Source organism: Octopus sinensis, linkage group LG4 (assembly GCF_006345805.1).
Source record: "Octopus sinensis linkage group LG4, ASM634580v1, whole genome shotgun sequence".
Lineage (NCBI taxonomy): Eukaryota > Metazoa > Mollusca > Cephalopoda > Octopoda > Octopodidae > Octopus > Octopus sinensis.
The window spans coordinates 22,895,619-22,923,613 of record NC_043000.1 but is presented as its reverse complement, the minus strand read 5'-3'; the positions used below and the strand labels follow the sequence as shown (position 1 = coordinate 22,923,613).

General features: G+C 37.9%; 1 protein-coding gene across 1 annotated transcript in view; it reads left to right on the top strand.

Annotated features, from left to right (window-relative positions):
• LOC115210893 (exportin-T) overlaps positions 1-4,879 on the top strand; it is a 52,816-nt gene extending 47,937 nt beyond the window's left edge. Inside the window, exons 23-26 of the mRNA XM_029779664.2 lie at positions 227-274; positions 1,561-1,632; positions 2,223-2,276; positions 4,542-4,879. Of these exons, the coding sequence (XP_029635524.1) occupies positions 227-274; positions 1,561-1,632; positions 2,223-2,276; positions 4,542-4,568 (201 nt within the window). The 3' untranslated portion in view covers positions 4,569-4,879. The remainder of the gene's footprint in view (positions 1-226; positions 275-1,560; positions 1,633-2,222; positions 2,277-4,541) is intronic.
• The last annotated feature ends 23,116 nt before the right edge of the window (positions 4,880-27,995 follow it).

Genomic DNA, 27,995 nt, shown 5'->3' with positions numbered 1-27,995 from the left:
TTTTTTTAAAATCGGTTTTAAATTTTCAAAACTAGCTGGTATCCTTTCTGAAGAAAATGGTTATTAATGAAGACATGGTTGTTTTAGTAATTTGAGAAATGAATTTATATAAAGTGTTGAATCTATCGATCTCTTTATTGTTGATAAATACGTTTTTTTGTATTTTATATATTTAACTTCCCATTTGGTTTCAGAACGTATATATTTGATATATTCTTTGTTCCAGGCTTTGGGAGAGAGTGCACAGTGTTTGAAATGTATTCTTGATAAAAGGGTAAGTTTTACAAATAGTAATGTTTACAAAGAAAAATGAGATCCTGTTTTTAGACATGTCTGTTAAAATATTGACTTAACCCTTTTGATACCAAACTGCTTGAGTCACCCCTTGTTGTATGATGCCAACTTGCCTGTTTTAAGATGAACTAAATTAAAATCCTCCATTGAGATTTCATATCAATTATGTTCCAAACACCAGCTTAATAACAGCTATGTACTAAATTCTTCATTATTTATGAAATTGATTGCAACAAAGGCAGTGTATATCAAGAGGAATATGGTAACAAAATGGTTGGTGCCATGTAAAAAGCACTTAGTACATTCTATGGAGTGGTTGGAGTTAGGAAGGGCATCCATCTGTAGAGTCCAAGCGAAAACAGACTATAGAACCTGGTGTGGGCCCTTGGCCATGCCAATTCCTGTCAAGCCGTCCAACCCATACCAGCATGGAAAACGGACGTTAAATGTTGATTATGATAATAAATCCCTGAGATATAATTACAGACTGACTTTATTCACTGTCAATTCTCCTGGTTGTCTTTTATCCATCCTGTAACTTTGTGGAAATATAGTTATTAAATTAACAAAGCTACATAGATCCAGCCATAGCTTTGTGGTTAAGTTCACTTGGCAACCATGTGGTCTGGGGTTTTTTCTGACATTAGACGAGGATTGTTATATTTTATTCAAATATAAATTAACGTGTTATTTCAGTTATAATGTTATTTTTTATTGGAGGCAATGTGGCTGACACTGGTGTTGCATACCTGTCATGTAAAGAGCACCGTTTGAGCATTGGGCCTTGCAGAGGTATCTGGCACCCATGCTGGTAGCACATAAAAAGCACCTGTTGAGTGTCGAGCCTCATGGAAGCAATGTGTCTGATGCCAGTGTCACATAACTGGCATCTGTGCTGGTGCCACGTAAAAGGCACCTTTTGAGCATTGGGCCTCATGGAGGCAATGACATATGACTGAGACCTTTGGCAATATGCTGTCGTCCTTGAGAAGAAGGTCCATCAAACCAAGTGAAATCACAATCGTGGTGGATACTGGTGTCATGCAACTGGCACGTAAAGCACCCATTACAGTCTCTGAGTGGTTAGTGTTAGGAAGGGCTTCCAGCTGTAGAAACCATGTCAAATCAGACTGGAGTCTTAGCTTGTCAGCCCAGGTCAAACTGTCCGACCCAAGCCAGCATGGATAATGAATGTTAAATGATGATGATGATGAAAGCTGATATTTTTGTTATTTTACTATTTAAATTTTTTTTTACCATCCTCAGGGTGATGAAGTCATTAACTATTTACAGAATGAATATTTTCCAAAACTTCAACTTTCCCCAGATCTGACACAAGTAAGTATTTTTTTTTTTTCCATCTAGTTTCAGCTCATGAGCTGTGGCCATGCTGGGGTGATGCCATTTGGTGTTGCTACATGTTTTTACTTCACGAATGCTTTTTAGCAATTGGCATTTGGTGCATGAGAGAATTTAATGCAGCTGCCCTCATCTGCACCTCCTGCTGCAAAGTTGGTTCATCTGGGACACCTGACAGGAAGAGGTCCAGCTTTATTTTGAAGATGCCTACATCCACCCCATGCAGGTCTCTCAGGTCCTTCGGGAGGATATTGAAGAGCTGTGGACCTCTGAAACCCAGGCTATTTCTGTATCTTGTCCTACATCTTGATGGCAAATTTGGCGTCCTTGGCACTATGCAGTGGCGCCCAGTTCTGGTATTTGTGTAACTCTCGATGCCAAAGTTTGGGACAAGTCCTTCCAGGATCTTCCAGCTGTATATTATGGCATATCTTTCTTGCCTACTCTCTAAGGAATAGAGTCTTTCAGTTTTATACATTGCTAATCGATGAGTTTTTATTTTGTTTCCATGATTTTGAAGTTTGTGATCTGAAGGTTGCAAATTGACTGACTTCATTTTCTTCTTTCAGCAATTCTGCCAGGCCTATGTGATGGACATAAAATCTTTTAAACATTTTTTAAAGGTCAGTACTCTCATCAGATCTCCACAGTATTCTGTTCATTATGTTAACTCTTTATAGCCTTACATTATTTACATTTGATGGATATTTATCCTTATCTTGTTTGTTGTTAACACAACGTTTCAGCTGATATACCCTCCAGCCTTCATCAGGTGTCTTGGGGAAATTTCAAACCTCGGTTCTCATTCCTAAGGTATTTTTTGATGTTATTATTATTATTATTGTTCAGGTCACTGCTTGGAGTCTTGGGGTTAGAAGCCATATCCCTGTTGGCATATGGCGTAGTGGTTAAGAACGTGGGCTACTGACCCCAAGATTCCGAGTGCGATTCCAAGTAGTGACCTGAACAATAATAATAATATCGAAAAATACCTTAGGAATGAGAACCCAGGTTCAAAATTTCCCCAAGACACCTGATGAAGGCTGGAGGATATATCAGCCAAAACGTTGTGTTAACAAACAAGATGAGGACAAATATCTATCAAATGTAAATAATGTAATTTGTGTACGTAATTCCTCATCTGTATTTTTATAGCCTTATTAGGGGGGTAGCTTTTATAAAAACCTAATAACTGGGTTAATTACATAACTGTTCAAGTATGAATATGTATTTAATGTATGGACTTCCTGTTACTTTGTTATTAACTTGTAGTGTTATAATTATTTCCAAAGTTATCCCTCATATGACTCCAGTTTTACTGTAATTGTAGAAAGATTATCACCATTTATCATCCGTTTTCCATGAGTTATGGGTTGCATGGTTTGAAAGGAGCTGGCAAGTTGGAGAGTTACTCTAAGCTCAGTTTTCTGTTTTGGCATGGCTTCTGTGCACCCCTCCTAATGCCAACCACTTTACAGAGTGTATTGTGTGATTTTTACATGGCACCAACATTGGATGCCCTTCCTAAATCCAACCACTTTACAGTGTACTGAGCCACTGGTCTTGTAGGTTGTCAAGTACTTACAAGAGAAAACTCCACTTCCTTGATTTAGTAGGAATATATCTTAGAGAGGTGTAGGTGGTGTTATTACAGGTGTTGAAAGATTAAAGTGTAAGGAATATTTAGAGGGGATAGATAGCCTACATTATATAAAGGTGGGTGGAAATAATTAAAGAAGGTAAAGTGGTGATGATGAGATGACAGTGAACTCTCAAGGTATTCAATCATCATCATTTAACATTCGTTTTCCATTCTAGCATGGGTTGGACGGTTTGACTGAAAACTAGTAAGCCGGAGCACTGCACCAGGTTCCGATCTGATTTGGCAAGGTTTCTGCAGCTAGATGCTCTTCCTAATGCCAACCATTCTGAGAGTTGGTGATTGCTTTTTATGTGCCACCGGCATGGGTGCCATTGACCTGACACTGGCAATATGCTCACAGCTAAATCAAAATGAACAATTTATAATCTGGCCATTTTTGAGAAATTTGTAGAGTTCTGAGTTCAATTCCAGGCAAGACACTAAGGTGAATCACATGACACCTGAAGAAGGCTGGAGCATACAACAGCCGAAATGCAATGAAAAATAACAATCAAGATGAGGACACCAGTTCAACCCATACAGGATATATTCCTCATCTTAGAAGTACAGAACTGCAATATTTGGAGGATTAGAAATCCCTAAGAGAATGATGCCTCAGTAATCCCCCCTACCCCACTCCTCATTGGTTTTGTGTTTATATAATGTAGGCTATCTATCCCCTCTAAATATTCCTTACACTTTAATCTTTCAACATCTGTAATAACACCACCTACACCTCTCTAAGATATATTCCTACTAAATCAAGGAAGTAGAGTTTTCTCTTGTAAGTACTTGACAACCTACAAGACTAGTGGCTCAGTACACTGTAAAGTGGTTGGATTTAGGAAGGGCATCCAATGTTGGTGCCATGTAAAAATCACACAATACACTCTGTAAAGTGGTTGGCATTAGGAGGAGTGCACAGAAGCCATGCCAAAACAGAAAACTGAGCTTAGAGTAACTCTCCAACTTGCCAGCTCCTTTCAAACCATGCAACCCATAACTCATGGAAAACGGATGTTAAATGATAAATGGTGATAATCTTTCTACAATTACAGTAAAACTGGAGTCATATGAGGGATAACTTTGGAAATAATTATAACAACACTACAAGTTAATAACAAAGTTCTAGCATGGGTTATAAATTCTTTAGTTATTGTTATATTAATGATTTGCTTAAATTCTTTCTCTCATATGTATTGCAGTGTTTCTCTTATTTTTTTTTCTATTTTCTTTTCACTTTCAGACTTTCTTCTCATCTCTAAAGTCTTGACAACAGTGGCACTGTAACAGTCAGCGGTATTCTGTTCGGCACAAGCTGATGTGGCAGTTTGAAACTTCAGCTGCAGGCTAGGCAAGTTTGCGAACCTGGTAGAGGTGTCCTCAATGCTTGGTAGCGTGCCCTGTATCCTGTGCTGTTAGATGGTTGGTTAACCAACAGGCTTCCTGAGCCCTGCTCCTCCATGCTAGTGCAAGCTACAGTGACGTCTACAAGTTGACTAGCATCAATCACTACTCTTGTTACATACTGCTTCTTTTATATTATTTATTTGTTTTATTTATTGTATTTTTAATATTTTTTTTTAGCTTTATTTATTTGTTTTTATTTATATATTTTTTTTTTTTTGCTTCTTGCAAAATTGTGAGAGATTTTTAAGTTTTAAGGAAATCTTTTATGAGATTTGAAAAGATTTATTAAAAACCAGAAGGGTCGGTTGAGAAAACATTAAACCACTTTAAAAAAAAAACTTCCTTTTTAATAGGAAATAGAAGTACATTACTAGTCCTTTGTTACTTAAGAAACAAACTCGTCAATTTAATAAGACGTAAATTTTAATGAAAAGAAATCAAACTGAAGAGACCTTTCAGTACTTTTTACTTTGTTCTTTTTAGGTAGGTTGGGTGGGAATCTGTTTTAGAGGAATATAGGGCCTCAAATGATGAGGGACCTACAATTAGCAGAGAATCACTCTTTTATTTCAGAATGGTAAATGCAAATCAAAAATAGTTTTTTTTTCTCATTATCAATGTTATTCCAAGATGGTGAGCTGGCAAAATATTTGGCAGTATTTCGCCCATCTTTATGTTCTAAGTTCAAATTGTCATCCTTTTTAGGTTGATAAAATAAGTACCAGTTAACCACTGGGGGGGGGGGTGATGTAATTCACTTGTTCTCCCCCCACTAAAATTGCTGGTTTTGTGCCAAAATTTGAAACCAATGTTATTTTAATTCATACAATTTTTTTTTAGTTTAAAAATTCATTTTTTCCTTCTAAAAGCCAGACAGTTTTTAGAATGATGAAAGTTTTAAAAAGCTAAACCTGACATTTTTCTTTCATTAAAAAGTGAAAATAAGTGTTTCTGCTAACTTCCCAGACTTCTCTTTTATTTTGTAATTAGATAAAAGAAATTTTTTTCTTAAATTACAATTTTTAGATGTGAAATGGAAAGATTCCTCCAAAAAGTAATAAAATAAAAGAATCCCTTAACTGTACTGTTTTAGGTATGCTACTTATTTTGGCTATTCTAAAAGTCTTTTACATAAAAGAAAGATTTAGATTTCTTTTTGGTTTTATTGGAAAAAGATTCTTTGGTGATAATTATTTTGAATACAGACTTTCAATATGTGAAAGTTTATCTCATCAGAAGTGGGGTGGGTGGGGCTTAAGGTTTATGGTTTTCACTTTTGAGTTTACATTCTGCCAGTATCAACTTGGATTTTCTTGTGAGTTGATAAAATAGGTTAGGCTTCTAAGTTCTTGTTAAGCTTTTAGTCCTTTGTGACTGGAAGGGCCATTATATCATGTTTCTGGGAAAGTTAAGTTTTTTTTTCCTTTGTCTGATAATTACTTGGTTAGAGTGATATACATATGTATGAATTCACATTTACATACACACACACACACATATACATACGCACACACACATATACATACACATAGACACACACATACATACATGTGTGTGTGTAGATATATACATACGTGTACATATATACGCACATTTACATACATGCAAATAGTATATACATGCATACATATATATGCATTTACATACAGTTACATGCATATATCATCATTTAATGCCCGTTGTCCATGCTGGCATGGGTTGGACGGTTTGACCAGACCTGGTCGAACTGTTCAACCCAAGCCAGCATGGGTTAAATGATTATATATATATATATATGGTGATAAGCTGGTAGAAACGTTAGCACGCCGGGCGAAGTGCTTAGCTGTATTTCGTCTGCCGTTACGTTCTGAGTTCAAATTCCGCTGAGGTCGACTTTGCCTTTCATCCTTTCGGGGTCGATAATTAAGTACCAGTTATGCACTGGGGTCGATGTGATAGACTTAATCCGTTTGTCTGTCTTTGGCCCCTTGCGGGTAGTAAAGAAATATATATATATATATATATATATATATATATATATATATATATATTGTCCAAACCCATACTAGCAGGGAAAGCGGATGTTAAACGCTGATGATGATGAGGATATATATTAGTATAAAATCTCACAATTTCTTCAAGTTTGAGTCAGTTGCCATTTATTTAGTGTTAACTCTAATACCAGTTGTTTCTTCATCAATTTTATATGAATGATCTTCAGTTCTATCTGTTTATCCTCTTTATCCAAGCAAGATGAATGTCTATCTAAAGTTATAAACCGATTTAAGTCTGTTGCTGTTTTTAATGTGTTAATATTTCCACCCAGTTGCCTACTACTTGCCGTGGAGTGAATGTTTATCAAAACATTGAAATGCAGCAGGAAGCATTCTTGCATGTTCTACCAATAAATGTTAAAAATGGAACCAAAGCATTCTTTCATCTGTTGGTTAAGCCTTCCCACCAACATCATCAGCTCTGGCGGATTCTTTTTGTCATTGAGACAATTCTTCTCACCTTCATTCTAGAAGGATGTTTATTAATTAATGTTCATTAATTAATGTTTTAGTTAATTTTACTGACCTCTATATTAGGGCTTGGACCGAATGAGAGCTTGCTGTTAAAGCAGTGCTGAGATTTCTGGACGATGTCCAGTTGTTGCACATTTTTTGAGACTTTGTGATTCTTTACAATTTTTTTTTTGTTTACAGAGAGTTTTGAGTAATTAATTCTATTTTAAGGTTTGGTGTTTGGCTGTTAAAGATATTCAACAGTTTTAAATGTTGCACGTCAAATTGTTTTTTGGACCAATGATTGAATGGTCTGTCAACAGCTACAAACTAAAATGGAATTTACCAAGTCTTGCAATTTTCTGAGCAAAAATAAAAAGTTAAAAATTCAAACATTCATATTCTTTTTGTGTGTTTATTGTTTTAACGCCAGGGAGTTATTCTCTGAGTGGTGAGGATTTGTTATCTTTGGGTAGCTTTCATCTTTTACTTGTTTCAGCAATTTGACTGTGGCCATGCTGGGGCATCACCTTGAACGTTTTAGTTGAATGAATTGACCTCAGGACTTATTTTTTAAAGCCTTGTATTTATTCAGTTGGTCTTTTTGCCAAACCACTGAGTTACAGGGACATAAACATACCAACACAGGCTGTCAAATGGTGGTGGGGGAAAGCACGCGCGCACACACACACGCATGGAAAATGGACATTAAACGATGATGATGATGAAAACTGTTGAGGGCCACTGCAAGGATGCTTGAAGGTCTTGGCAGTTCCTGGGAGCTGCAGTTGAAAACTGATCTTGTTTCTTCTATCATAGTCAATTGGTTGCAGATGATATTGTTTTTATAGTCTTTTACACATTTCAGTCATTTCACTGCAGCCATGCTGGAGCACCACCTTTATTTGAAGAAGTCAACCCAGGTCTTATTCTTTGTAAGCCTAATACATATTTTATCTTTTTTTTTTTTTTTTGCTGAAATGTTAGGTTTTGAGAATATAAACACACCAACATCAGTTGTCAGGTGATGATGGGGGGACACACAGACATATAAATATATACTCACACACACACAGAATGGGCTTCTTTCAGTTTCTGTCTACCAAATCCACTCACAAGGCCTTGTTCATCCTGAAGCTATAGAGGACACTTGCCCAAGGTGCCATGCAGTGAGACTGAACCCAGAATCATGTGGTTGGGAAGCAAGGTTTTTTCCACACAGCTGCGCCTATGCTGTTTATTGTTTGACAGACGTGCTGTTTTTGGCCCTGCCTTTTCAAAGATCTTTCTTCTTTGGGGCTGACTGGTGTCCTATCACTTCCAGCGATGTGTTTTCTTTCTCCTCATCTTTCCTCCTCTCTGGATCAACTTCTGTTGGTCTTAGTATTCTTTTTGAATTGTCTCATCTTTTCATTCCATCATTAACTTGTAGCAATTTATGACAAGTGTTTGTCAATCATTTTTTAATGTATGGACATCTCTGATTCCAATCTTATAAAAAGATCTCATTTTTGTAAAGAATTAAATGTTAGCAATTGCATAAAGAGATCGCTGTATGAGCCAAAAAAATATATGGGCACCGTTTGAAACCGACTGGTTTAAGGGGAGAAATTAACGACGTCCATCTCTGATCTCGGAGGACCGTCAAAGGCTATGGGTTATATCCCATCCTCTAGACCTAAATATAAAATTATATGCAAGATCTTGCTGTTCTTTTGCTTTTATGTAACGAAGTTCATAAAAATCATTTGTCTTCCTTCGACGGTTTAGAGTCTTATGTAAGGGAAATAACTCTGAATAATAGTCCCCCCTGAATAACTTGCGCAAGTATAGTTTTATCTTTTTATTTTACCAGTTATATCCTTTTGACTGCGATCATGCAAGGACTCTATTCCCTCGTGTTGATCACGTATTTCAATCTGACATTTATTTTATCAATTAACCTTTGACATAAAGTCAGATAACGATGGTTACTAGAACTTCGAGTAAGCTGAAAAGTTTTAAAGAAATTAAAGGTATGTACAAATAAGTGGAGTCACGTGGCTTAGTGGTTAGGGTGTCAGTATCATGATCGTAAGATTGTGGTTTTGATTTCTGGACCGAGCGACGCGTTGTGTTCCTGAGCAAAGCACTTCATTTCACGTTGCTCCAGTCCACTCAGCTGGCAAAATGAGGAACGCTGCGATGGACTGTGGCCATGCTGGGGCATCACCTTGAACGTTTTAGTTGAATGAATTGACCTCAGGACTTATTTTTTAAAGCCTTGTATTTATTCAGTTGGTCTTTTTGCCAAACCACTGAGTTACAGGGACATAAACATACCAACACAGGTTGTCAAATGGTGGTGGGGGAAAGCGCGCACGCACACACACACACACACACACACGCATGGAAACACTGTGGAACACATACGCCATAGAAACCGGGAAAGCGGGCCCATGAGCCTGGCTAGGCTTTAAAAAGGCGCATTTATTTTTTATGCACAAATACACTCACTTTAGTGCAGGGATTCTCAAACGTTTTGGGCCACATAATGCCTTCAGCGCCCCCATTCCCATTTTTATGTATAAATAAATATTGATATTTTACTAATTCATATATACTACGAATCATTTGAAATCTATATATATAAAAGTGAAGTTGTGTGAGTGTCTGTCTCCTACGATTTAGATTCCTAACTACTCCCACATTTTGCGGTGCAGTTTAACCAAAACCGGGTATCTTATAGTCGTGATTCATATCGAGCCCTTCTAGGTATTAGCGCGCGTCTACGATGAGTCTACGATTAAAAAAAAAAAATTTACCATAATTTTTTTCCATTTTAATGCATTTTTCTCTATTATATAAGGGAAGTAACTCTCTAAAAATGTCTACGATGAGTCAACGATTTAAAAAAAAAATTACCATCATTTTTTTTTCCATTTTAATGCATTTTTTGCTATTTTTTGGCTATAACTCTAAAAATGCTTATATAGTTATTTCCCTTACAAACCCGAGCAACGCCGGGCGATACTGCTAGTTTAATATATTTTATAATTTGTATACAATGCTATAACAATATAATAAATTCCTAGCGTCCCCCAATCCACTGCCTTCCTCTCAACGCCTCCTTTTTCTCTACCCCTTGGGGGTCAATTTGTTCGACGAAAGGCGCTACTCCAGCATGGCCGCAGTCAAATGACTGAAACACATAAAAGAATCTTGTGAAAAATATGATTGAATGAATATAGAAATTCAAGTTCTATACTCAGAAACTGCAGTATTAGGACGGAATTGTACAGCATGCCATGCACGATCCGTAAGTTCTGCTGGATTTAGCTCGACCGATTATTTCGATCGTGGAAGGTGCGCTTTGCAAGTCCGTTCAATTGCTTCGCTATCCTAACATGGCTCCATGGGTCCTAGGACTTGAGACAGTATAATATAATCCAAGGTTTACCTTTCACTACCAAAGCTAGTACTCTACAGTACTTCGTATCCTGAGTTCAAATATGACCACCATAAATGAGTACCAGTCAAGTGCTCCACCTGTTTCAGTAATACTCCGAATACTTGTTACCTTGCAAATATGTGGTCACCTCTCTCTGTAGGCAAGTGATTAGCGTGTTGGGTTCATAATTATGAAGTCTTGGGTTCGCCTCCTGGACCAGGTGGCATGTAATATTTTAGGCAGGGGGAATCGTTTCCCGTTGCTTCAGTCTACCGAACTGACAATGTTCCATTGGATCATAACCAGGATGGCCAAGAGTCTGGGTATTCTCGCGGCTACATCCTCACCTAAACAATTAGCGGAAGCATGCTACAAGCTACCAAGAAACTCGCTTTCACGTTACGGTTATACCTATCTTTAGGTGATTCTCTTCCCTGCAGTTAAATATCAAGGGTTTCTAATGAGGTAATCTTAGCCCCATAGTTTACTACGGGTCAATTTATGTACATGGTGGGGTCCCAGTCTCTTCCACAGAGGCTGGCCACAAGTCTGTATTCCGTCAAGAAAGTTCCCTGGATGCGCCACACATGTTACTGTCATGCCCTCTAAGCTATTGACCTGGTTTAGGTTCTGCTGTTTCAGTCTTCGTACACTTAAGGTGTGACATCCTCTGTACGACCATCCTTCCGAGATTGTGGATATCTTCAACTTAGTTTTTTTTGTTCACCAGCCGAAATTGGGTAGCGTGATGTGGGCATCAGTGTGTACCATCGACTTCTGGGAGCCATAATTGAGGGATGAATAGTGGTCGGAGACCAGTGCTCCTCTTTTACTTGTTTCAGTCATTTGACTGTAGCCATGCTGGAGCACCACCTTTAGTCGAGCACATCGATCCCAGAACTTATTCTTTGTAAGCCTAGTACTTATTCTATCAGTCTCTTTTGACGAACCGCTAACTTACGGGGACGTAAACACACCAGCATCGGTTGTCAAACGATGTTGGGTGGGTGGGACAAACACACACACACATACATACTCACACACACACACACACACACTATATATATATATATATATATATATATATATATATATATAATATATATATATATATATATACGACGGGCTTCTTTCAGTTTCCGTCTACCAAATCCACTCTTAAGTTTTGAAAGGTATTACCCGCCTCCCACTACACTAGAATCCTAGCAAATACCTTGTGAAATTTAGCAATAACAGTTTACGTCGAGAGTTCAAATTCTATAAAGTGGATCCAAGTGCTGCATAAGAACAGAGGATCATTTCAGTGATTGGCTTTAGTCTGCTACAAGAGTCCTCCAGGGTTGCTTGCTCTCTCCGATATTTTTTGCCTTGGTCAAGGACTGGGTGCTCAAAAGTGCAACTCAAGACAAGAGAGTAAAAACCCACAGACCTTGATTTTTACCGATGACATTGCTACCCTTGCTGAAAACACTCATAAACTGCTGTTCCTCATAGATAAGATTGGCTCATCAGTAACCAGACCAGGGCTTCAAATCAACGTCAACAAACATCTGCATCAAGCTGAATGTGGTAGAAGTGGTCGATGATTTCACCTACCTTGGAAGCCCCATCAACAGGAATGGACTACAGAATAGGCAAAACATCAGCTGCATTCAACCAGCTTGGAAAGATCTTGAGGAGCAAAAATTATCCCCAAGGACAAAGACGAGATTCTACAACAGTAATGTACTGACGACTCTATTTTGTGGGTGCGAAATGTGGCAGATGGAAATCAATTAAGAAAAGAGATCGGATACCTTTAACAACAGATGTATATGTAAAATTCTTGGTATCAAATGGAGTGACTTTGTCACCAACCATGAAGTGCCGAAAAGAGCCAACCAACAAACTTTGTCTAACTTTCTGTGAAAATGCCGTCTGAGTTGACCTGGTCACGAAATACGATTCCTACATGAAAAACTCGCCAAACAAGCCATTCATTGGAAAACCTATGGAAAGAGACAGGGTTAACTACCACAGAAGAATTGGTACCAAACGATCAACAGGGACATGATATTGATCGACCAAACAGTGACTAATGCATTGCGGGGAACTGCAATCTCTGGTATACTTTGACTGATTCATGCATCTCAAGACGCGTGAGCCGCTAAGTCTAAGTAAGTTGAAATTCTGTCAGAAAATTCATCTTTCAATGAATAGGAAGTAGAGGGTGTCAGTAAAATATACTCCAGTAATATACAGTGATATCTCGCAGTATGAGTTTAATTCATTCCATGACCGATCTCGTCTTACGATTTACTCGTTTTACAAATCAATTTTTCCCATTGAAATTAACCAAAATATTATTAATCCGTTCCAACCCCACCATAAAACCACTCAAAAATAATTTTTTAGTGAGTTTTAAAACAGAAAAGGTGTAGTTACAAGTAAAATGACAATTATAAAAAAGAGAATGCAAAAGAAATATGTAAACTGGTTTTATTAACTGAATTACCTTAAAGATGGGATGATTTGTATGCTTGTACTTTGGATTTCCGCTCGTACTTCAAGACAAAAATACGCACGAGTCTCGGTTTGTACAGGAAATTACTCGTAGAACGGGGCACTCGTACTGCGAGGTTCTACTGTACTTAAGTTAATCGATTAACCCGTTTAGAGAAAGTTTTACCAATCATTTGATGAGGAATGTCATGTTTGAAACTATTTTCTGTTGAGATATTTCAACTTAATTGAGGCAACGTGACTTGCAGAAAATATCAATTCTATTTACTTGGCAGATATCTAATATCATTAATTTCGTAATGAAAAGGACAAACCTTTTCTCACCCAATTGTGTGCTTTAGAAATATTTTTGTTGCTAAGGGAAGTAATTCAGAACAATTTAACAAGAGTACACTCCCTTGAATACGCTCGCGTACAACTAGCATGGTTGAATAGTTAAAAAGTCCACCATGCAGCAGAGAAGGTCCCGTGGTTCGATCTCCCTGCAAATTACCGTAGATCAGTTTATTTAGTTTATTGTAATAACAGCCGTCCGAGCCACCCACAGCAGCCCTTTTCTCTGAAATGGAGAAGTGTTGAGTGACCGAACAGCAAGAAAAGGTAACATGAAATAATACGCTGCGGGACGGAGTGATGTCAGTCAGAGTAACGGTGAAGTACGACATGGAACGGGAATAAAGAAGACAGTTTAGATGTTTCGGAAATAAAAGTAGACATTCTCTCAGAATTTGATTCGTCGATCGTGCATATACACCGCTTAAAATTGTGACCTGGATCATTTTTGCGAAGTTATGGTTTTGGACTTATATATACACAGAGACAGATACACACAAGCGCGCGCACGTAAACACACACACACGCACGCATACATACACGCACATATAAATAGAAAACTCAATTTCATATCTTTGAAACCAGAACGTGCGTGTGTATGTATGAGCTTATGTGTATTCGTATGTGTACTTATGCATCTGCGTATGTATTTGTGTGAGTATGTCTGTGTCTCCCTATATAAACGTACATACCCGCACATACACATATATACGTACGTGTAGGTGTATATTTTTTATTGTCTCTCCCTGTTTATTTCTGTGTTCCTTTCTGTCGAAGAGCGTAGGCTCGAAACGTAAAAGACTTTCTCACTTCCAGAGCGTTAAACTAAAACACCTGTTTGTTGTTTATACACCCGTCTTCGTCTTTTTTTTGTAAATTTTCACTATATGTATACTTATCACATGACCGACCAGGTTTTCAGAGGTTGTTACACATCGCTGGTCACAATGCGTTTTTGCATTGTTTTCGCCTTCAAATGACGCCACCCCGCTGGCTATATATATATATATATATATATATATATATAAAGAGATCCTCGACACCAACTCCCGCTATACAACAGGGATGATCGCAGATATTCCCTAAAGATCCAAATCGAACGTTGAAAACTACCTACTGTAATTTGGTTTCGTCATTAGGCTCGATGTTTGGATCCCGCAAAAATTAAATGGGGCTAACCTCACCCAACGGATTTCCATCTCTGATACGTTGCACAAACGTGAAATAAACGATCGTTTCTTGGACAGAATGGTGATAAGGAACCAAAATAGATTGGCTATAACAATGTGAAGCCGATCCAAGGCGGCGAGCTGGCACAAACGTTAGCACGCCGGGCGAAATGCGTAGCCGTATTTCGTCTGCCGTTACGTTCTGGGTTCAAATTCCGCCGAGGTCGACTTTGCCTTTTATCCTTACGGGGTCGATTAAATAAGTACCAGTTACGCACTGGGATCGATGTAATCGACTTAATCCGTTTGTCTCTCCTTGTTTGTCCCTTCTGTGTTTAGCCCATTGTGGGTAGTAAAGAAATATATAACAATGTGAAGCGAAAACAATCATGGGAAAGAGTAGTGAACCACTACAAACAATCTCCAAAGCAGGACTTCGCTGGAAGAACGTTACGCTTTCAATATGGTAGGATTGGAAAAACGTCGTCTTTTACATGCTTCTTTCCACGAACTGGACTACCAATTCGGATGTATAATGTGACCAGCTGGACAAATTAAACACAGTGATCCACCAGAAGCGTCCAGCACTTGCTAATCATAAAGACACACACTTCTTTGCGGACACTCCACATTATTATAGCCGATCTATTTTCTAGGAATTTTTGCCCAACCATGCGCCTTCAGATTTCCACCTGTTTTCGCCTCTTCAAACTTCATTGAATAGAGAGACCTTAAACTCTGAAGTGGTTGTAAAAATTGACCTTGAAGAGTTTTGGTCAGTAAAGACAGGACATTCTTTGCACTGGGAATAATGGATCTCTTCACATGATGGCAGAAGACACTGGAACGAAACGTTTATTATATCATTGCTTGAACAAATCGGTCCGTATTTAAAATTTATTTCCTCTAAAAAGACCGAAATATCCTTTTGGCCAACCATATATATATATATATATATATATATATATATATATATGCACACACACACACATATATATATATATGCACACACACACACACACATATATATACACACATATATACACACACACACACATATATATATATACATACATACATATATATATATATATATACATATATATATATATATATATATATATATATATATGTAATACATTAAGAGTCAGCATGAATCTTGCTTGCTTGCAATGTTACCCAGCCAAACTGGCGCATAATGAGTAAATATTCCGAAAATAATCTTAATCCAGAAAGGGAAGAAACTCTTATCTTACGATTAGATACAGTGACTTGACAACGGAAACATACGATCTGTTTTTTTTTTTACAGTAAATGTTTCTATTTTCGCTTTTGTTCTACACAATATTTTAATCATTTAGAAATATTCTTGATTGAATGTGATTTCAAAAATGTAAGTTGTTTGTACAGTAAGTGTTTATATTTTAGCTTTCTTTAAACAGACAATATTTTAATATGTTAAAAAATTATTTTCAAGTGAACATCAGTATAAATTTTTTTTGGCATATTTAAAAAATGTATTAAAGTGAAAATGACTTTAAAAATACCGTAAATATTTACGTGTTAGCAGGGTGTTGAAAAAATAGCAACCAGATCTTCCCTTTTCTGGGGAAAGGATCCGTTTACGCGTGATTTCGATGCCACATTCGTTGAAAGCAAGCGAAATAACCTAAAAAAAACCCCTACGAAGCAAAACTCTGTTGCTGGGAAACTCAGAGTAAATATATGAAGCATTATTACTGTTAAAAACAATAATAATGAGGTGGCTAGCAAGACTTCTACCTAAACAGGTATAATATGTACAGTAACTTCTTGAAATGAACATTATGTAATAAATTTTCATTGTAGACGTTTTTCTGTTTTAAAACACTGTATCTTGATTGATTTATGTAAGGTGACCGAAAACTTATGCACGGCCAGTTTTGGTGGTCGTCTCGCATCTTCCTCTCTCATTCAGAACCCCTTGTACAAAATATAATGATTAGGTATGGAAATGACTCCAACGGGGCCAATGCTTCATCTGTAAGAAACGCAATGCGAAACATCCACTTATAAAGTTGGCAATTAGGAGAAATTTGCAATAGTTTTAGTGGCCGAAAGAGTTAATCGGTGCCTGAAAGGGTTAAAGTGACTGCAGCCGCCTACTGCAACCTCCTGAAGGAGGTCTTGGATCCCTGGCTAGACGACATACTGCTGTCACTTTTAAGGACTCTCGTATTCATGCATGACAACACTCCCTCCCACTCTGCTAGGACCACCCAAACATTACTGGGGTCTTACGGTATACAAGATAAAAGGTTGATGGTGTGGCCGCCAGCGTGTCCGGATCTCAGCCCTATCGAAAATCTTTGGTCCATCATTAAATGAGATATTTATGCCGATGGACGCCAATTTACGTCGAAAGATGTCTTACGGGCGACCATCAAAGCTGCAGCACAGACAGTCCAATCTGCTATTATTAAGAAATTGACAGATTCCATGACTAATAGGGTTTTTGATGTTCTCCGTCGAACTGGCGCTCATGTGGCTAAATAATTCATTATGTCAACAAATGTTATAATATTATTATGGTATTCTGTTAAATATATACTCAATGTATACTAAATATGTATCATTATCTTTCATATTCTGAAAAAAAAATGTTTAGACGGGCTCTTTTCATTCTAAAGCTATTAGAGTGGTTCACCCCAAAACTGAAGAACCTGAAATAAAAAAAGGGCGTTGCGCAGAATAATGAAAACATAATAATGGTGTTGCGATAGTATGCAAACCAGCTCGGAAAAGTTGTATCAAAATCGATTCACAGAAAACCGAGAAATCCTAAATTTTACTCCTAAGCTATTAGCGTGGTTCTGGGTGTATATATATATATATATATATATATATATATATAGGTGCAAGAGTGGCTGTGTGGTAAGTAGCTTGCTATCCAACCACATGGTTCCGGGTTCAGTCCCACTGCGCGGCACCTTGGGCTAATGTCTTCTACTATAGCCTTCTACTATAGTCTTCTACTATAGTCTTCTACTATAGCCTTGTGAGTAGATTTGGTAGACGGAAACTGAAAGAAGCCCGTCGTATATATGTATATATATATATATGCGTGTGTGTGTTTGTGTGTCTGCGTTTGTCCCCCTAGCATTGCTTGACAACCGATGCTGGTATGTTTATGTCCCCGTTACTTAGCGTTTCGGCAAAAGAGACCGATAGAATAAGTACTGGAGTTACAAAAGAGTAAGTCCCGGGGTCGAGTTGCTCGATTAAAGGCGGTGCTTCAGCATGGCCGCAGTCAAATGACTGAAACAAGTAAAAGAGTATATATATATATATATATATATATATACACATATCCAAATTGAGGGAGTGGAACAGGTAAAATCCAGATTACATGTTTCCTAGCTAGCAGATCGTCTGATGTAATAATTACTCCACGAATGCTACTTCGCTACTCACCAGGCCGAAGATATCTTAATTATATGAAGAAGGTTTCATTGTCGTTAACTCGCAGGAGATGTAATTAGGAATGAGTGGCGAGGCCGGAAAAACAGAGTAAAATACCAGATATAAAAAAAACGAAGAAACAAAACATTCAGTAAGTAAAAAAAGTGAAGGAAGAGCCTAATATTTGGAAGTGAGGAATTGTCTAAAGTTGTTAAGAATAAAGAAGAGGAGGGAGGGAGGAAAGAAGCGGGATTTAGTGCAGATAGATGCTGACTTTAAGGGAAAGGTCGTTCCCCTAAAGTCAGCATCCATCTTTCCTAATAAAAGAATATATATGTTCAACAGCAGACAACTCTGAGTGCCCCGGGTAGTGCATGCACATGTGTGTGGTATGGTGGCGGTGTGGTGGCGGTGGTGTGGTGGCGGTGGTGGTTGTATGTGTGTACCAGTATACAACAGACAACTTTGAAAGAAAATCTAGCTAATTACAACCTCCAATCATTTATCTTATGAAAACTAAATCATACGTCTAGCCTTAAACTCTTTCATTCTGCTCTCAAAAGGAATCCGATTCGTTAGTAACATAATCTATATTGCAATAGTTACCAAAAATAGTACAAAACCAGCTATAGCCATACATATAAGTTTAACTGCTAAGACGTTAAAATCAAGGTACCATCAACATACGCACACATTTAACACGAAGAGAAAAACCACGGCATCACCACTTCCTAAATATATATGATTACTGAAGTCGAAAAATGCTCCCATGGCATTAACTGGAAACTATTGACTTATACTCAACCTTACCAACAAAAAGCAAACCTTGCCAATCGTTGAATCCAATCAAATTCTCTTCTCTGAAACTCAACTACTCTACTGCGACTCCAAATTAGTCTCTCCTTGCAAACAGTAAATCTTTAAGCTTTAAGATATTTCAAACCTATAAATTTCTACTACAGCCAATTAAGATAATTACTTTTCCCCTGTCCTCTCTTTAAAATAATCCTAAATACAATAAGTAACTTCCCTGCTGAAAACTGGCCCTCCAGCTATCCCTACAATGTAAAGCTACATTCAATACAGTTATCTACAAATTCATACAGGTATCCACAAAAAGATTCTACATAACTAACTTTAATGAGTCAACCACTTATGGGACACATGGTTCGTATACACATGTTCGTTTACGTGTTTACACACATTTCCCCTCAGTGCCTCTATGTGTGTACATGCGTTATCAGCTTTGTCTTTTGTGCGTGCATACAACTGGGCACACAGACGAGCAAACGATACACACAAGGGCTCGAGCACTAAAAATATGTGCGCGCGTGGGTATCGACATATATTATTGTATTGGCTGTGAATATCTGTTAAGGTACAAATGATTATGCAGAAAAATACAAAATATATGTATGTACTTAAGAGTGCATGCATCGTTTAAGTGATCGTAAGCACACATACACACACGCACACAACACACACACACACAACACACACACACACACACACACACACACGCACACACACACATACGCACACACAAATCTACGCATACATACGCGCACACACTTACACCCATATGTTTCATGGATAATGAGAGGAAGTTTTTAATTCTTTCTCTTTCAATGTTGCCATACCACTTCAATTTTCAACACATATGCACGCATATATATCCAGCCATCGTCATGATCGACCGCTAGCCACTAAAGCTTCTTTTATTCTCTCTCTATTTTATCGTGTTCCTTTCTGTTGAAGAGCGTAGGCTCGAAACGTAAAAGACTTTCTCACCTTCCCGAGCGTTAAACTATTACACCTGTTTGTTGTTTATACACCTGTCTTCGTCTTTTGTTTTTTGAAAATTCCATCTCTCTCTCTCTCTCTCTCTCTCTCTCTCTCTCTATATATATATATATATATATATATATATATCACGTGATCACGAGACCGACCAGACCATCAGATGTTTTACACATCGCTGGCCACAATGCGTTCGCATTGTTTTAGCCTTCGAATATCGCCACCCCGCTGGCTAAGCGAGCAGGCCAACAGAAGAGTGAGAGAAAGAGTGGTGAAAGAGTATAGCAGAGATCACCACCCCCTGCCGGAGCATCATGGAGCTTTTAGGTGTTTTCGCTCAATAAACACTCACAACACCCAGTCTGGGAATCAAAACCGCGATCCTACGACCGCGAGTCCGCTGCCCTAACCACTAGGCCATTGCACCTCCACACACACACACACACACACACACACCACACACACACACACACACACACACACACACACACACACACACATATATATATATATATATATATATATCACGTGATCACGAGACCGACCAGACCATCAGATGTTTTACACATCGCTGGCCACAATGCGTTCGCATTGTTTTAGCCTTCGAATATCGCCACCCCGCTGGCTAAGCGAGCAGGCCAACAGAAGAGTGAGAGAAAGAGTGGTGAAAGAGTATAGCAGAGATCACCACCCCCTGCCGGAGCATCATGGAGCTTTTAGGTGTTTTCGCTCAATAAACACTCACAACACCCAGTCTGGGAATCAAAACCGCGATCCTACGACCGCGAGTCCGCTGCCCTAACCACTAGGCCATTGCACCTCCACACACACACACACACACACACACACACACACACACACACACACACACACACACACACACACACACACACACACACACATATATATATATATATATATATATATAATAATAATAATAATATATATTATTATTGATAACCATATTTCATCCCAGTAAATAGCCGCAATATCTTATTCTGGCAGCACGCTGGTGGGAGGAGGATGGTGACACATACTGTCATTCACACTTTGAATTTGGTGGTACTGGTCACGGCTTACGCTCGCTCTGATACCATGAGTTGAGGTGATGTCTTCTAGTGCCTCCAAATTTAATACACAATTATCTATAATTGTAGAGTCCTACACTGAGGAGAAAAGTAGTCGGGTAAGACATAATTATTTAATTTTTATGCTTTCCTATGACTTAATTTCGAAACGTACGTTCGTAGGTGACTTAATATAGAATGATTGTCGTCATTTCTTTCTCTTTTACCTGCGTTGTTTGCCTTTTAAGTGCTGTGGTTTTACTGAGATCTCTCTTTTAAGTAGAAAGAATAGCCATAACTCTTTGACTGCTATTTCTAAATTCGGTGACCAGACCTACAATTGTTTCAATTCATGACTTTCAATATAAAAATGAACCAAGTTTAATTTAATTTAACTAAATTAATTTGGTTAATTATCACAATTGAGAATATCTTCAGGAAAGGATGTACAAAGAAATTGATCATATTTTAAACAAAATGAAAACATAAGAACAGGAAGAATACGATATACCATTATAGTTAAAAATATACACACAGTTATAAAAAATATAGTTAATCATAATTAATATAAATAATGTTAATGCAGACATACTCATGCAAAAATACGAGTATATATAAAATATATTTTGAGTTGTCCGGAAAGTTTGTGCCGATTTTAAAGGAAAGAAAAAGGTCAATAAATATTTGCCATTACATTTTTAATCAACCCAATATGAACCATTTTGTTGCACAATGCGTCTCCATCTTCCCAGAATTGAGGTGGTTTCATGGCAAAGAATTCATCAAGGTATCCTTTTACGTCATCCAAGGAATTGAAATTTTTACCATTAAGACTATTCTGCAGAGACCTGAATAAGTGGAAATCCAAAGGAGCAATATCTGGTGAATATTGAGGGTGGGGTAACATATCCCAGCCGAGCTGCAGCAATTTTTGTCTGGTTTCCAAAGAAACGTGCGGTCTTGCATTATCATGTTGGAAAACAACAGCCTTCCTGTTGGCCAATTCTGGACGTTTCTCTTGAATTGCTGCTTTTAACTCGTCCAGTTGTGTGCAGCATTTCTCAGAATTAATTGTCTGGTTACTTGGGAGAAGATTACATCTCTCGTAACTATTTGTTTATATTGTATCGTAGTATACGGTATATTGGAATCTACTATAATATGTATTGTGAAGTGAAGATTACACTGAATCTATTATTATTATTATTATTATTATTATTATTATTATTATTATTATTATCATTGTTGTTGTTGTTGTTGTTATTAATAAATATAATAATAATAATAATAATAATAATAATAATAATAAAGTATTGTATGTGTATTCATGAATATGGATGTATGTGTATGTTCCAGTGTATATATATATGTATATGATTAATTATCTATATGCTTGTACGGATGTTTAATTGTGCCTATTTATGTATTTATGTACATGTATAGGTGTATATATTTTGCTTATGTATATATGTTTGTGCATGTATATATGGATATATATTTATATTTATATATTAAACTGTACGTGTATCCTGTTTCATGTATATATTTAAATTTTGAAAGTACTTTATAATCTCTGACGAGGCCTATGGATCTATATAAGGACCCCATTTTTAACTGCCTACAATCTCAATATAATTGACAAGTATAGGCACAGAAAATTACTTTTTTCCATAGGCCGAAACAGCTGTAAGTGGTTTTAATGATTCTAACAATTTATATTAATGTTCTTTTAATAACTATTTGTATTCTTATCTTAAATGTATTGAATTTTATACTGTATATATATGTTATTATGGTTGTAGTTTTGTTAATGAAATAAGACAACATTCTAATATCATAAAGCTGATAAACCAACTAATGTGTTTCTCCATTTTCTTATTTGTATTATAAATTAATGGTAAAATATTTCTTTACCTTCACCCATTTAATACACTAAGTGAGTTTACTGCATTGCAATTAAAAACACCTGTGTATTAATAATTTGTGTAGTATACCAACGGTATATTGGATACGCATTATCCCCTAGAGGGTTGGATCCACAACCCGTAACTTATTTGGTATATATATATATATATATATATATATATATATATATATATATATATAAAGTAGCTTGCTTACGAACCACATGGTTCCGGGTTCATTCCCACTGCGTGGCACCTTGGGCAAGTGTCTTCTACTATAGCCTCAGGACAACCAAAGCCTTGTTAGTGGATTTGGTAGACGGAAACTGAAAAAAACCCGTCGTAGATACATATATATATGTGTGTGTATATTTGTGCGTCTGTGTTTGTCCCCGCCATCATCGCTTGACAACCGTTGTTGGTGTGTTTACGTCCCCGTAACTTAGCGGTTCGGCAACAGAGACCGATAGAATAAGTTCTAGGCTAACAAAGAATAAGTCCTGGGATCGATTTATACACATCTATCTATCTATCTATCTATCTATCTATCTATCTATCTATCTATCTATCTATCTATCTGCGGGCATCCCGCGAGAACTGGGATGCGGGACGAGCATGTCTGCATACGCGGACGACGTCACCGTCATAGTGTCTAGCCACGAGCACATCGAGAAGGTCAGCGAGACACTGAAAAACTACGAAGCGGTGACAGGAGCAAAAATCAACCGGGAAAAGTCAGTGGGCTTGCGACTAGGCACCTGGAGAAGCAAGCCCATGCCGTCCACCAGCGCCGCCGTTGTGGGACGCTGGACCGACGGTCCGGTCGAGTTGCTCGGGGTCTGGTTCGGTCCGGACCTCCAAATGGAGAAGAACTGGAACGAGATAACGAGTAGGGTGGTCACTCTCGCCCGGCAATGGGCCGAGAGGAAATTGTCCCTAAAAGGTCGGGCGAAGGTGGCGAACACGTACATCGCGTCCGTCATCTACTACCGCCTGACCGTCGTGCCTTGTCCCGACCCTACCATCACCAAACTAGAACGCATTCTCTTTCGCTTCTTGTGGAAAGGATGCGTTCCGATGGTCAGGCGATCCATTTGCTGTCAACACCCGTTAAAAGGAGGACTGGGCATGCCGTGGTTGATGATGCGCAGACACGCGCTGAGACTGCGACATCTCAGGCTCTTCGTAGACGACGGTGAACAGGTGTGGTCGCCGTTTGTGAGGCACGCTTTCCCGCAGCTCGTCTCCATGACCGAACTGCAATCGTGGATCAAAAAGAGGCCGAGGAAGGGTGAATGGCACCGCGAGTGTCGCGTTGCTCTCAAGCAACTCTGTCGTCCTGGATCAACCTTGAGTGACTCCATCACAACCAAAGCATTCTATAGGGGATTAGTGGAGGGGAGGTACGACGACGAGCTCGGGGCGAACCTGGACGTCGACGAGGAATACCTGACCCGCCTGTTCGGGACGACTTTCGTGCCAGGGCCCATGGACAACTTCTAGAGATCCCTGGCCTGGCAGTGCTACCGAGAAGCGCTACCCGTTCGGGATAAGCTCTACAGACACGGCTCGAGAAACACGGGGCCAACCTGCCCGAGATGCAGTCAGAGCGACGAAACCGTTCTGCACGCACTCGTGCAGTGTCCAACAATTTCCAACCTGTGGGCTTATGTCGAACAACTGCTGTCACGTGTGGGACGAGTCGGTTTATCAGCTGAGTCTATCGTCAATATTGTCGCGCCTCCTTCCTTCAAACGGGAAGGAAGAGCTATTTTCATCATCCTTGTGGCTATGGCGAAAGAATGTATCTGGTGGACGCGTCTGAAAGGATTGGAGACAAACACATTCCTCTCTGGTCAACCTCTCATCAACTTCTTCAAGTACCACTTGAAAAAGAAAGTGAGAGTAGAGAGGCAAGTTTTGTCTAGCGAACGTTTTAAAAAAAGATGGGTGAATGTAGCAAGGATGGCACGTATGATTGACGATGCAACCTTGAGCATAATCCTATGAATCCAGAAATTGAAAACAGAGGGTTACCCACTTGCAAACAAATGTGGTAACATATAACAATATTGACCAAGGTTACCGTGGTCTTTTTCGTAGGCTTTTCTTCCCACGGATAAACCTTACTTGCTTTCCCCTTTACACCATACATCATGACACTGTGATACACGATCCCTATTAATCGTTTTTTATACTCTTCCCCTTTTTTCCTCTTTTGTCTTCTTTCTTCATTTTTCTTTTCTTTTGGTCCTTTTCCCTTTTTTCTTTCTTTTTTTCCTTTTTTTTCTTTTTTTCTTTTTTTTGTTCTTTTTTCCCTTTTACGATCCCTTTTGATCGAAAACCTACGCCATCTTTTTTTTTCTCCCCCAAAAGAAAAGCTCTACCTTGTAACTTGTCCCATCTGTGTGCAGCCCTGTGTGGCCAATAAAGAAACTTATCTATCTATCTATCTATTTATCTATCTATCTATCTATCTATCTATCTATCTATCTATCTATCTATCTATCTATCTATCTATCTATCTATCTATTTATTTATTTATCTATTTGCCTTATCTTTTTGTATATAAATAAAAAGAGATTCAAGCCGCCTAGCTATCATATTTTTAGCTAGAAGGTTGTACCCTGTCGAAAGATTACCAAGATGACAAAAGCTGTGAAATTTCACAAGTCACTGGTTTTCTTCATAATTTTTACATCTGTTGAACTGAACAAGATAATGCAAAATGGACAAAATGATCTTTTTAAAGACTTAACACTATCAAAGAATAAGGCTGAACTGTAGGTCTCTCTGCTGAAGCATTGAAATTTTGCTGAAAACTTTGAAGTATGTGAGTTTTAGCCTCAAAATTGTTCCCTTTTTCAATATGGAAGGTGACCTTTGTAGCTTGCAGCGACATCGATCGTCTGATGGCAGACTTCAATGTTACTCGTAATCACGAAGAATGGAAAATGTTCATTGATTTATCGAAGAAGATTCCAAAAGCTATTTTGCTGTATCATGGTAACAAGTTAACATATTGCTATCCATTCTTGTAGTTCAGCTGAAAGAAAAATGGTAAAATGAAACAAAATTTCGAACTGCATAAAACATGAGAAATACAAATATATAAACTATATAAAAAAGAAGTGAATACTATTTTGTTGCACTGTCGATGGGTTAAATCAAATGTTGATGGTTATATGCTGAATTTTAGGAAAAAAAATCTTTCATATTATCACTGTTCTACTTGAAGTTATTTGTATAGAATACAAGCTTGATGTTTCTCTTTTATTTTTGTCTGAAAACGCTAACTTTTGAAGATTATATTACTTAAACACTTAGTAACATAACAACTTACGCCCATGTTTACAGATACGAAATTGTTGTCCATACATAATCTATTTCTCACCGATTTTGAAAGGAATGTTCACATCTGCCGGGTAGTAGATAATGTTTATTTTCTGTCCCAAGCCATTATGTTGGGTTTGCGTCTGCAGTAGATTTTATCGCATATTCTTCAAAATAGAACGATTAAATGTTGTTAACAGAATTGGAGATTAAATTTAGTATTTCGGGAAGTGGTTTCGATTCCCAGCAATATATATATTCCTTTACAGCCCACAAGGGGCTAAACATAGAGGGGACAAACAAGGACAGACAAACGGATTAAGTCGATTACATCGACCCCAGTGCGAAACTGGTACTTTATTTATCGACCCCAAAAGGATGAAAGGCAAAGTCGACCTCGGCGGAATTTGAACTCAGAACGTAACGGCAGACGAAATACCTATTTCTTTACTACCCACAAGAGGCTAAACACAAAGAGGACAAACAAGGGCAGACAAACGGATCAAGTCGATTACATTGACCTCAGTACACAACTGGTACTTAATTTATCGACCCCGAAAGGATGAAAGGCAAAGTCGACCTCGGCGGAATTTGAACTCAGAACGTAACGGCAGACGAAATACCGCTGAGCATTTCGCCCGGCATGCTAACGATTCTGCCAGCTCACCGCCTTAATTCCCAGTAATTTATCTGTCCAACCATATCACTAATGGCCCTCAGAAGAAGCTCATATTCAACACGACTCAACAAATTTTATCTTTAAAGATATTTATAAAACTTCACTTCTTATGCTGTCTAGTGGTTACACCTAGTGCTGGATTAACCCATTAAACAAAACGAGCTCGTGCTTAGGCCATCAAGGGAAGGAGGGGGCACCACAGAAATGAAGATGGTTTACGGCACGAAAGAAATCAATTTAAACTTGCTAAAATGATATTCGTAATTCTTTATCTCTACTAAGTATAGAAGCAGAAGTTTTACGTAAAATTAATTTTAACGATGTCATAGAACATTTTGCAATTAAAAAAAAAAAAGAAATGAAGGAGAAAACTTTTCGAATATAAATAAAATGGAAGTATACAAAAATAAACATTATTTTCCATCTTACTGTGAATTTTGTTTCATTTTGAAAAATAAAAATTTATTTTATGGTTTATTATCATTTACATTTTGAATGATTTTTATTTACATTTTGAACCATTTACAAATACTTGAGGGCACCGAAAACTTTTAAGTGCTCAGGGCCTCTATGGGTCTTAATCCCGCCCTGGTTACACCTATTCACATTCGTTTCAGGGGTATTTGTTAAATTGTTATGCCGATTCCAGTCCCTACCATGAATATAGATGGCAAGGAGATAGGTTGTGTCAAGCTCACTTGTTAGAGATAGGCTGCATGAAGTCGATCTATTTCAGTGTCTCCTCCACACCACGACTAGGCCGGCATCTGTCTCTCTTATTTCTCCATCTTTCTCACCCATTTCATGGTTAAAACAGGCGATGTAGGCTAGAGAGGGCGAACCTATGACACGCTCATCAGCTGTGACATCTTGGGTTTTTGGATGACCGATGAGACTTCGAAAGAAAATTTCCCTGGAATATCATGTTATAGAAAGGTTATGTCTATAAGCATTTATTTAAAACTAAAACGTATGTATACATGTAAGTGATATTTTAGTTACAGGGTTATTAAACAAATAAATATTTCAACACGTCCGCCATCACTGTGTGACTATATGATTTACAAACTGATGACACACTCATTCTTATCCTGTTGTTGTTATGGTGATATGTAAGGCAGTGAGCTGGCTGAATCGTTAGCGCGC